General features: G+C 38.7%; 1 protein-coding gene across 1 annotated transcript; it reads right to left on the bottom strand.

Annotated features, from left to right (window-relative positions):
- Positions 1–4,383: 4,383 nt before the first annotated feature.
- Positions 4,384–12,348, bottom strand: slc26a11 (solute carrier family 26 member 11). The gene is made up of 14 exons (XM_087805545.1): positions 12,210–12,348; positions 11,500–11,830; positions 11,241–11,433; positions 11,086–11,171; positions 9,751–9,970; positions 9,378–9,556; positions 9,238–9,310; positions 8,096–8,207; positions 7,978–8,033; positions 7,159–7,299; positions 6,974–7,101; positions 5,694–5,793; positions 5,500–5,633; positions 4,384–5,436 (listed from the first exon to the last, which is right to left on the bottom strand). Exons 2-14 carry the CDS (start codon positions 11,704–11,706, stop codon positions 5,341–5,343), a joined length of 1,725 nt encoding a protein of 574 aa, XP_087661671.1. The 5' UTR covers positions 11,707–11,830; positions 12,210–12,348; the 3' UTR covers positions 4,384–5,340.
- Positions 12,349–12,391: the final 43 nt, after the last annotated feature.

Raw genomic sequence — 12,391 nt, 5'->3', positions numbered from 1 at the left:
AGTCAGACGTAGATATGAGTTTTTCATGTCTCCTGACCTTGCAAGTAAAGCTTCTCTGACTTCAAATCGTCTCTGATTTCTGTTCTCGGTTTAAGTAAAAAGTCAGATGTCCAGCCTTGACACGGGCCCTCGAGCCGAGAGACTGAGCGAACTTCTCTGGGGAGTTGTGATGTCTTTTCATCAGTTATATACGACTTTTTTCTTTGGTCCAATAATACAGTTTATAATGGAGACGATGGGGCCACACTTCAGACCTGTCTAAGATAGATATTTTTACATGTTACGTGCATTTTAATCAAACAATCCCCACAATATTCCACTGTTTCTTTTAAGTGACAACATGAGAATCACAAAACAAGATAGAAAAATGGTAAAAAACAAAAACACGTATGTTCTAATAGTTGTAAATACTTCTTCTCGAGTCTTCCTGGTGAATTTATCTTTTAATTTTTTTTCTTTATTGTTTTTAAATTTAGTGAGTTTGGGAATTCAGGTACTATTTATATAATCTTTTCAGACATATTGACATAGTCAAGGGTTTTTAAACTCTTGAATCAAATCTCTTTACTCTTTGACATCACGAGTACGTACTTTTTCACCTGTCAAAGATGCAGGAAGTAAAAACTCCGTGTTGACACTTCGCATTCATTTTTTTTCACAACTGGCGTCATCATTTGTTTATGAGTGTTTGAGGGGTTGCATCAGCAAAAGTGCTGGATCAACACCCGAGGGAGTTTTGACGTCACTAAAGTGTTGTCGAAAAAAAGGATCAATAGAGCCGCGAGCACTTCAGTTCGGAGCACAAGTCAAGTCTTTCCCGCAAGGAAACACAAGAAGACTTCGCGACCTGTAAACGTGTTTGCTTTACTCGTGAACATAAAACGTTTAAACATTGACATCGAGCGAGCGAAAGATCAGAGAGTGAAACCACTCATAATGATTGAAGGGAATTTATTTTCCACACTGTAAATGATCATCATTAGGACTTTTAGATCTTTCATTTTGACTCTTCGCAACAGAACTGAACTCCCATAATGCCTTTCTACACGGAACTGCTGGTGGACAAATACATAAGCAGGTCGAAAGATGACGGATGCGTTCATGATGGGATGTTGGATTCCATGGTGCCAAAAATAAAGTTGAGAATTTTTTCTTATAAAAAGTTTCTGTTTCTGGCCGGTGAGTTACTTTTGGATGTTGACACACCCTTTGAGAATCACTATGAATAGAAGTGTTGTGAAGGATGTGTCAATATCAATCAATAATTTCTGGCAGGACCACTTAGAATGAACACCCAATAAATGTATTCAAACGTTTTTATTGTTGTTCTTTTTCATAACATTTTTTAAATTTTCTTTTTTTTAAAACCTGCCTTTTGCAGTATACAGTAATGCAACTCTAATTAATTTTAGTTTTTAAATTCCTTTTCTTCCAGTTCATTTCAACTAAAACGATTAAAACTTGTCCGTTTCTGTCGCTCCAACACGACGTCACGTCCGGGTCTTAATACTTTGCTTTATGGAGAGAAAAGGTCAAAATGCAGAGCGTACGGGTCGTTTATTCGCCGCTACAAGTCAAACAAAGATATAACTTTACGATCGAAAGGACTCGATCTTTGCCGGCAGCTGTACAGGTCGATAGCTCCGGGAAAGACGGTCTTGGGTTATGGGTCTTCTCTATATTTAAGGAAAAGTTTCCTGTCCAGGGGGCGTCTGTTCTGGGGCAGTGGTTCTTTGATGTTAGTTCCTGTCTCGAGTCACCTGGAGAGCAACATCCTTGCTTCCCTGTTGTGTGGGCGGATTCCTTTGTCTTCCAGCCCCCCTCTTTTGGGTGTGTTCCGTGTTGCCCTTTTGTTTCACGTCCACAGGTGTGAACAGAGCAGACAGACAGTCCTTCATTAAATCGCTGAATAATCTCTAGTCTGTTTCAAGCTACCCTTGAGACAGTGTATATCAGTATGAAAGTGAAATGTTGGTTGTGAATGTGTATTTAAACGTTTAAGCTCTTAGATGAGGCTAGTATTTTATACTCTATATTTTGATCATCTTTTTAGCATTAATTTAACTTATGGCTTATACGTATAGTGTATAATAATTTCCAATCTAACACAACTGTTAGTTAATAATCATTGTTCCTTTTCCTGTTACTGTGATAAAGATTACTTACTTACTTACTTAATAACTGCCATGTTTATAGGTCATCGTAAGTTACATACCCACACGGAACATGAGCTACTAAGTAACTCCAACTAAGTTTATCCAGTGGTTATTGTGGTGTTTAGTGAACTTTATTTTCATATTTATACTTTATAGTCTTGTTTATTATATGCATGTATTTCTTGTTCATGATACAAATGTCAATATCATCACATTTACTTATTGATCCGTGAGGATTGTGTTCTTCTGGCTGCTGTGTTGAATGGATCTCCATTTTGATTCAAATTGATTTTTCCCAACGGATCAATACCGATCTATCAATATATCAACGTGAACTTAAAACAACTTTTATCTCGAACATCTCGTGGGTCACATGAACAGTTTGGAGGCCCATGAGTTTAACATGTGCTGTAACGAGACCACGGGCAGCAGATGACATGACTCAAACCCTTGTAGGAGTCAAGGTCTCAAGCAGTTCCCACTCATTTTAAGATTAGCTAGCGGCTGTTACACTAAATAATAACACTAATATAAAGTTAAAGTACTAGTTTGTGACTCTCTATTTTAAAAACACACCTTTGATTTCTACTTTCGAACCGAGAAAATTTGAAAATGTTCATTAGACGAGAGTTAAGGAAGAATAAAAATACTAAAAAAAGGGTAATATTAAGAGGAGGTTTTGTGGGGACCCCTGAAAAGTATCAATGGTAGCATCACAGAAAAACTGGTGGTAAAATGATTAAAAAAAAACTGTTTATTTCAGATTTGTGAGCCGGCTTGTGTCTTTGTAGGTCAGCGGTTCTTTGATTGACAGCCCAAGTGGCATAAGGAAACAAAGGCAACCTTGTTATTTGACACAAAAGTTGCTGAACTCCAAGACAGAAAAGAAAATGCTTGTTCTGTTTGTTCGCCTTTCATGTGACAACACCACACCTTTCAGCGGAGAACCAACACTTCCTGAAGTAGCAGCGTTACACAATGTGACCGACATCGAGCCAGAGCGAAGAAGAGATGAAGAAAATGTGTTTTCATTTGATGATTACACTGAGAATTCATCTAAATGTTAATAATAAAGAGGTAAATAAAGTTTTCAAAAATGTGATCAGTCACTGAATGGTTTCAGTACTGAAATATTTAGTTTAGTTTAAGTGAAACCAAACTTTTGCTCGGTGAGAAACTCGCTGAGACAACAGAGCGAGCGAGGGTTTTGTGTTCAACGCCGCCATGATGCCAATGTTTAGTCAACACTGCGTTGTCAGGTGCAGTCATGCTACGCAACATTTTGTAGTTTCATAAACTAAACACCGGACAATCAATTTATTATTAATTTTAAACATATAGAAAAATATACTTAGAGAGCAAACCTCCCCCAAGCAGCCCATTCACCTCCTTTTTTTTAAACTTTTTTTATTCCAATGTTGTTGTTCTTTTAAAGAGCAAGTATTGAAGTTACGTTTAATTTTACAAATGTTGAAGAATGAATTAATCTTTTTTTTTTTACACATAGAGCTCGATATACTAATTATAAAAATAGAATAAAAATCAAAATTCAAATTGTTTTCATACTTTGCCAATTAAATTCAATATAAAAATGTTGGTATAATAATGGCAAATATTTGCACATTATATAATGTTTATTTATTATTAGAATAATAATTCATTAATACATTTTCAAATATTATATTAAATTAAATGTTATATTAAAATATAAAAATGATTTAATTCAATTATTCAAAGCAGATTTAAATGAAAAAAAAGAAACACTTCAATACAAAAATTCAAAGTTTCAACTTTTGAAATGTTAAATTCGCTCTGCTATACTTCCACAATAAGGCACCTTGGGATCTTGTTCACAAGTGAGGGAAGATTGAAAGGGAGACAAACCAATCCTGTGGTCACGAGTGACTCCTTTTAGAATCTCTTCTAAAGGATCTTCCAAACTAATAATAACAGTGTTTCACGTCGTTCCTTGACTCAAGCATTACTGACAAACTTATATTGAAACTTTTGAATAATATTAATAGAGTAAATATTACTTCCTTCCTTCGGCACTTTTATATACTGTACATACTTTTCAGGGCCGTGTGGTGATCTCGACCGACTCACAGCAAGAAGTTTGCAGGTTCCCTTTCCAAGATGGCGAGGAAGTCAACTTGTGTCAACCAAATAAAACTATTTGTAAAATTAAAAATGAATTTAAAAAAAAATATACAATATATATAGAAAATTGAGACTTTGGGAATGTTTTATTGCAACAGCAAATGATTTCAAGGAGCAAAAAGTTCATTTAAAAAAATGAAAAAAGGTATGTAAACACTAGAATCATCGTTTAGTGCCATTGTGCAAACGTCCAGAGCTCAGCTAAATGTAACTTCGGCTTGACTTGAGTGAAAAGTTTAAAATTCATCCTTTTCGAGGTAGTTAACAGTTCATGCTTCATTGTTCTGGTGTTACAGTTCGATAAAAGCATGTGTTTCTTATTTAAATATGGTCAAACACGAGTTACCCACTGTTATAAAAGTGTAATTGCAGCAGCGTAAACAGTCGTAAAGTCTTAATCCCAGCTGTTCATAATGGAGAGATAAATGCTATTGTTGTGTAGGTTTTCTTTTTCTTCTGTGAACTAAAAATAAAACCAATCAATGCAATGTTTAAATGCTTTTTAGTGATGTTTTGCTACATATTTTAAGTATGTATTGTTTTCGAATGTTAAAGCGCTTTGTGACCCAAGTCTAGAAAGGCGCTTTACAAATAACTATTACTTACTTTCTTACTTACATTACCTCAAAAAGATGCCTTTGAATAATTTTAAAATCATTCAAATGTATTTCGCGTTTTCGCCAGCAGAGGCCGCCAAACCGTTTCGCACTGCGGGCTGGTTTGTATTTATTAGCGTCATGTTTAAGGACCAAACCTTCCGATAAAAAACAGTAAAAAATAAATCATATGACGTTTTCAAAGGTTTTTTTTGGTGTAAATTGAATAAAAAGTGTCAAGAGTCACAGGCTAATATTACTTCAGAGAAAATACCATTTTTCTTCTGAACATCTTTCACACAGTAATAATCAACATAAGAATTTCTTTTTAGATTAGTTTTTTCTTTCTGTGCGGCCCGGTAATAACTTTGAATTAAAATAGTGTAAAAGTGTTTTCTGAAACATCAGAGTTGTGGTGAGGCAGTGTCTCAACAGGGGACCTGGACCAGAAGTGCTTCCTCCACGTTGTCAGTGTGTCTGAAACCCTGGAGGTCGGCAGTGAGCAGCACCTGCAGGACGGAGGGCTGCGACAGGAAGTAGAAGAATGAGCCGCTACTCAAAATGGAGTCCGTTCTGATGGTTGATACCTGAACTCTGTAGAAGACCAGGTTCACTTTCTGGAGACTGAACTGTCGCAGCAGGTCTCGGAGCTCGCTGACCACCGTGTAGTCGATGACGCTGACGTGGCGGAAGTCCAGGACCACCGACCGCGGAGGAGACGCTGAGGATCACAGGTTATAAGAGGCGACCATGAGGCGCTGGGGTGGTCGGCGAGTCTCACCCTGCAGGGCTCGTGTGTGCAGGACGTGGCTGAGATGCTCCGTGGCGGGAAAGCTGAGTCCACTGCTCAACTCCATCAACAGCATCCCCTCATCGGACACCTGCGCACACGTGACCTTCTGAGCTCCAACAATGTTCCCCAGATTTTCATAGTCACCACCTTCTTTTCATTTTCCCGTTGCAATTAAACATCTGGCCGCTAGATGGCAGCATTCATTACGCCCTCTGCAGCTAAAGGAACAATGAAAATCCCGCAAGATCCTGACAATGACTGAGGGCGAGAGGATACAGTCGACTCCAGCAGCTTTTAAAGCTGATGTTTGGACATATTTTGGTTTCAAAACAAATGAAAGTAGTTACGACTTCATCAAGTCGAGGCCGGATATGTTGCAATGAGTCAAAGATGAAAATCTGCAGGACGGAAGTCAGATTTGCATCAACGACTAGAAATTGCAACTAAGCTCTGCGTTAGTTAGCCAACGTGTGATAGAAAATATGGAAATATATATTGCTTCACACAATACCATAGTCAATATTCAACAATACCTTTTTAAACTTTAAAATACGATTTATTTTTCATTATAGTCCTTTTATTGTATAGTTTTTTATTTTTTATTAAATAATTTGATTAACAATTAACATGCAAAAATTCACAGCTTTTCTTCATTTTTGTGTAGCAATTAAACTGCAGCTCAAGGAACAATGAAATCCTGCTAGATCACAGCGATGACTGAGGACGAGAGGATACATGTGGTCTGTAAATTCTGCAACACCAGAGTCAAGTACTCGACAATACTAAAAATATATTCTTGTTACTACAGTTTCACTAAATACATTATCATTGACCATGTATCACGAAACAAATCACACCTACTTTTAACCAACATTTCTGTACTAAACATGGTTTTAAGTGAATTATTACTCAGTTTAAACTTCAAGTCTCTAGAGAACCTAAAGATAAGGAACATTCGTGCCACACAAACCATTCTGTTGGAGTCAGTTACTAAAGGACTACATTTGCTTAAGGACGTTTGTGATGCCGAGGTCTACTTTCTTTTAGGGATTCAAAAAGCAAATATAATTATTATTTATATACTATAATTAGCATCGGCAATGTTAGCGTATAAGCCAAAAGGATGGGGGTGTTTTGTGTTTAACTGATGGAAGTTTTACATCATTATACACTGTGTACAAATACTCAATAAAAGATGTGTCGCAGACAAAGAGCCTGGAACACTCAGAATGCAGATTAACCTCAAGGGTTTCAAAACAGATCCGTACCGTGATCTTGGGTCTGGCTGAGTGGTAGAGCAACATCACTCCAGACACCGCCACACCTCCCATGATGCCGTACTGCACCTGCCAGAAGCTCATGGCGAAGGTCACGAAGAAGGGCAGCAGGTCCAGCTCTGACGATGGAAAAGTTAATTCCTGAAGTTGAACCGAATCATGTTCTCTCTACTCACTGCGTATCTTCCACATCTGAGCCACGGCCTGGACATCAAACATGGGAGCCACGGCGCAGATGATGACGGCGGCCAGGGAGGCTTTGGGGATGTAGTAGAAGGCCGGCATGAGGAACGCCAGCGAGAGAATCACGGTCAAGCCTGGAGGACACAGTGCAACTCTTTAAAAAATAACTTTTAATAATAAAATCCTTCAGACGATTCAATAATAAGATGATAATTAGATTTACATGGACACTTTTATTTTAATTACAATAATATCGCTGCTATATTGTTTAAATGTGTTTAGTCATTTGTGTATATATGTGTTTATTTTTAATACTTTTTTATTGTATTTGATCTTATTCTATTAATTCATTTTAATGATCTATAAATGGTTTGAACTTAAATTCAAGGTAGATTCTAATTAGATTGTAAACAAGGTTTTAAGTTAAAATCTTCTTTCAGTCTCGTGGGATGAGGCAAAAAAAACACCTTTGATCAAGTTCAAACTGTAATAGTATTTAGGAAATAATGCTTTTACCTTCTTATAATCACTTTTTTTTCTCATATTACAAAAGAGAACTGACCTTTTTGCTACCATTTGAATTTTAAAAAATCAATTATACAACATATATTAAGTGTTTTAAATTTAAAGAAATAAATTAGAATTAGAATCAGCCTCATTTCACACTGTAAAGTATTAAATGATAATATAAATATAACTATTGTAATGAAATATACAAAAAAGGGCAAATTTATTTAATACATTTTACGTTGTTGAGAGTGTTCAACAACATACATCGCCACTAGAGGGCGGTAGAGTACGAGAGGACTCACCGGAGACGATCCCTCCAGCTGGAGAACAAACACCGGTCTGAGAATTCACTGCAGTCCTGGATGAACGAAAGACATGTTGCTTATCTATAAGTATGAAAACACAAACATACTCACAAACCTCCCAAAGCTGCCAGTGACTGGATAAGCCGACACGAAGGAGCCCATGATGTTAGTCACTCCGATTGCCAGCAGTTCCTGGTTGGCATCGATTCTGTAGTTATTCTGACTTCCTGTAGAAACAGAATAAAATACAAAACAAGAATTTATATCTTGTGAGAGGATAGTAACACATCTTTTAATTATCCACGTCAGGTTTAAATAGTGCCATCTTCAATTGTTAGAGTAAATGAAATATTGCAATAAAATAAGTAATCAAACAAATAGATTTAAATTAAAGCATAATGTTGTTATTTTTTAGCATTGAAATATTAAAAGACACATTGGCTTTAAAAAAAGGTGTTGCTTTTTTGTACTAAAGAAGAAAAAACGACGTAGTAATGTATAAACAAATCAAATGAAAACGTTTAAGAAATATATTTATCATATGTTTTGCCATTTGGCTGCGGATTTATTTTATTATATAATTTTTTTTGTCAGATAAGTTTTTTTTCAATGCCAATTGAGCCAAATACCATAAAGACCAGTAGATGGCGCAAACATAGATTTTATCTAGAGAAAAATCTAGTGAATTTTAAGTTCAACGACAAACCATTTTAGAAGTTTTAGACAATCTAACACCATTTTTTACTAACATTACCGTATTAAAATGAATATACAACATTAATAAATTATAATATCACATCAAATAGTGCAATTTTACAAAGAAAATCAAAATTCCAAGATATAAAAACCTAAATCATTGTATTTTTCAACCCTATAACATGCTAGGAACTGTACAATGACATGACATCCTACTTCTGAAACCATTTGTCGTTAAACTTCTGACAATCAAGAGAATACTATAAAAGCTTTTTTTTTAATAATTAAAAAAAGGTTTCAGTGTTTGGTCACATGTTCTGATTGCCTTAGACTAGCATTAGTTTGTTCATCTGTACTTTTTATCTTCGCCCAAAACACAACTTTGTAAGAGCGAATGCTTGTCTGTCTGTCTAGGCCCCGCCCCCTGTTTGTAGTTCGTTCCTGTAGCCCCACCCACTTGACTATATAGGCCTTGTCTGTATCTATAGGCTGCGCCTGTAGGCTCCGCCCCTTGTCTGTCTCTGTAAGCTCCGCCCTCTCTCGAAATGAGTCCAGACTCACCGAAACTTTTGGCGATAGCGATGCTCTCCAACAGACCCATCAGAGGAATCACAGCCAGTCCTGCTCCGAAGTCCTGCCAAACAAAAGGTTCAAACTCCAGATCCATAAAATGTCCCCGTAAAAAAAACACCCGTCCTCACCTCCACGATCTCACCGAACGGCACGACCGTGCCATTGGATGTGACGTCCGTGGTGGGCGGAGGGCGAAACGGCGGCAGCCCATCCGTGGTGTTCCCGGTGATGCTGAACACGTGGTGCCCGGAGACGTCCCAGGCGAACGCCACGAGCGACGCCGCGACGACGACTAACGCGTTTCTCACTGAGAACGAAACAAGGAACCTTGTTAATGAGCCAGAAACCGTCAATAATGACTGTTTAAAAGCACAGGTATTGATCCCGCCTCTGACTCATGGATCATCAAAACGAGGAAACATCTCGGTCAATTATTTGCATCGATGGTTGTCGACATGAACGAGGAGGTGCAGAGATGATGACCCGTGGGTCGGTACTGACTCGTGGAGACGGTCCACACCAGCTTCCTCGCCGCTCTGGAGTAGGCCGGGGCGGCATCGTCGGACCTCAGGTTGGCCTTCATCAGCATCAGCGTGACCAGCAGGAGGAGACAGAGAAGACCCAGGACCACGTCCCCGACCCTGGCCTCGCCGATCCTGCAGAAGGTGTAGTAGACCTGCAGGTAGAACTCGTGCGGGATCTTATTCAGACCCAGGATGTTCTAGAAAAAGGAAACAAAAAACGCACAGTATAAAAAAATATTACTAAGGCACACACACTAGATAAACACATTAACTTAAATACACACACATTCAAAGACAAACACTTGCATAATATACACACAATGAAGCATAAGCATTGACACATTTTAACACACACACATAAGGAATTGCACACAAACAAAACACCAAAACAACAGCTTGCACACACGTGTAATAACACAAACACAACACCTCATACACACACATAATTGCTTAATTACACAAACACAACAATAAAAAGTCATACACACAGAAGTAAATACACGAATACAATACCAAAATGAAAACTTGCACAACACAAAAAATTACACAAATACAACTTCGACAAACAACAGAAAATAATAACAACAAATAGACAAACATTTCATTGCACAACATAAAAAAAAACTTGTACACACCCATGTAATTACACAAATACGAAACGAAAAAACACCTCATACACACACGTTATTAGACAAAGAAGGGAAAAAACAACAACTCACGCCGACAAGTTGTAACACAAACACAACACACACGCACATAATTGCGTAATTACATATAATTACACATGCAGTTACACTACAAACACAGCACTAAACAAAACAGCTCATACATACACACACATATAATCACAAAAACACAACACTAAACAAAACAGCTCATACACACACATGTAATAACAAAAACACAAAACTAAACAAAACAGCTCATACACACACACATATAATCACAAAAACACAACGCTAAACAAAACAGCTCATACACACACACATATAATCACAAAAACACAACGCTAAACAAAACAGCTCATACACACATGTAATAACAAAAACACAACGCTAAACAAAACAGCTCATACACACATGTAATAACAAAAACACAACACAAAACAGCTCATACACACATGTAATCACAAAAACACAACACAAAACAGCTCATACACACATGTAATCACAAAAACACAACACTAAACAAAACAGCTCATACACACAAACATGTCATCAGAAAAACACAACACAAAACAGCTCATACACACACATATAATCACACAAACACAACACCTAGAAACACACGTGTGTTAAAAATGAATCGTCACCTTAACTTGACCGAAGCCGATGGTCACTGCAGCCGCACACGTGAAGCCTTTAATGACCGGGAAAGATATGAAGTCCAGCAGGAATCCTGCAGCGGCGACACTTCAGTTCCTCACGACTCTCTGTACTACCTCTCACGTACGTCTCCGACACTCACCCAGTCTGAGCAGCGCCATCCCCGCCTGGATCAGGCCGCACAGCAGGCTGAGCAGGACGGCCCGTCCGGGTTGTCCGCCCACCACGCCGGAGCAGAGCAGGGACATGATGGCCGTCGGACCCAGAGTCACGTCCTTGGACGTCCCCAGAACCGTGTAGATGAAGCCGCCCATGAAAGCAGAGTAGAGTCCGTACTGGGGCGGGAAATTACTTTTTTTTATTAGTATTTCAACGTTGGGATCGATGGATCTTCACCTCACCTGCACAGGTAGACCTGCTACTTCCGCGTAGGCCAGGGCCTGCGGTACCGTGGTCAGGCCCACGGTCAGGCCGGCCAGCAGGTCCATCTGCAGCCATTTCAACTTGTACCGGGGCAGCCAGCTCAAGATGGGGAACAAGGAAGTCAGTATTCTGCAAGATCTGTGGCGGGACCTCACGTGTCCCCCCAGGAGAAGAGGTTCCTCCATCCGACGGCCAGCGTGAGACGACGCTGTAGAAGTCGAGGCCGACCCGATCCGGATCAATCGCTTACCGGGACAAGCGTTTAGAAGGAACTCGTCGGCCGCTCGTGAAACCTCGAGCGAGGGCCGCCTGTGAAGTCAAAACAAAGAGTATAGTTTGGTTAAAACACCTGATTTAAAGCTCTCAGGTGAGAATCATAAGGGAGTCACATGACAGAGTGTCACTGACTGCACTTAACCATGACCTTACTTGACCCCTAGGTTTATGAGAGCAGAAAGACTTGTTTCTAAGTTATTCCAAAAAAAAACAACAAAAGAGAAACACAGATTCGTATCGACAGGAAGCCTTACACAATCAAAGAGCGAGAAAAAAAACCCCGAAAAGATCAATTAAACATTTGTGTCATTTGCAAGAACAACATAAGAACTATTGTTGTTTTACATTACAAAACCAGTTAGTGTAGATAACACACTAGGACGAAAATAATTAATAAAACATCAAACGTTACCGAATATCTTGCTCCACATTTTTGATATGAAGCTTTCGCTCAGGAGTGATTCATTTTAGTTCTGTGAAATACTTCCTAAATTCAGCTTCTCGTCCTGCTGGCGATCAGATTCCGTGTCTCTCGCTGCCCTGCGGTCACGTGATGCGTGTCATGTGACGCTCAGTGGGCGGGGCTCCTTTGTG

Source organism: Callionymus lyra, chromosome 1 (assembly GCF_982586985.1).
Source record: "Callionymus lyra chromosome 1, fCalLyr1.hap1.1, whole genome shotgun sequence".
Taxonomy (NCBI): domain Eukaryota; kingdom Metazoa; phylum Chordata; class Actinopteri; order Syngnathiformes; family Callionymidae; genus Callionymus; species Callionymus lyra.
This window is presented reverse-complemented; position numbering and strand designations above follow the sequence as displayed.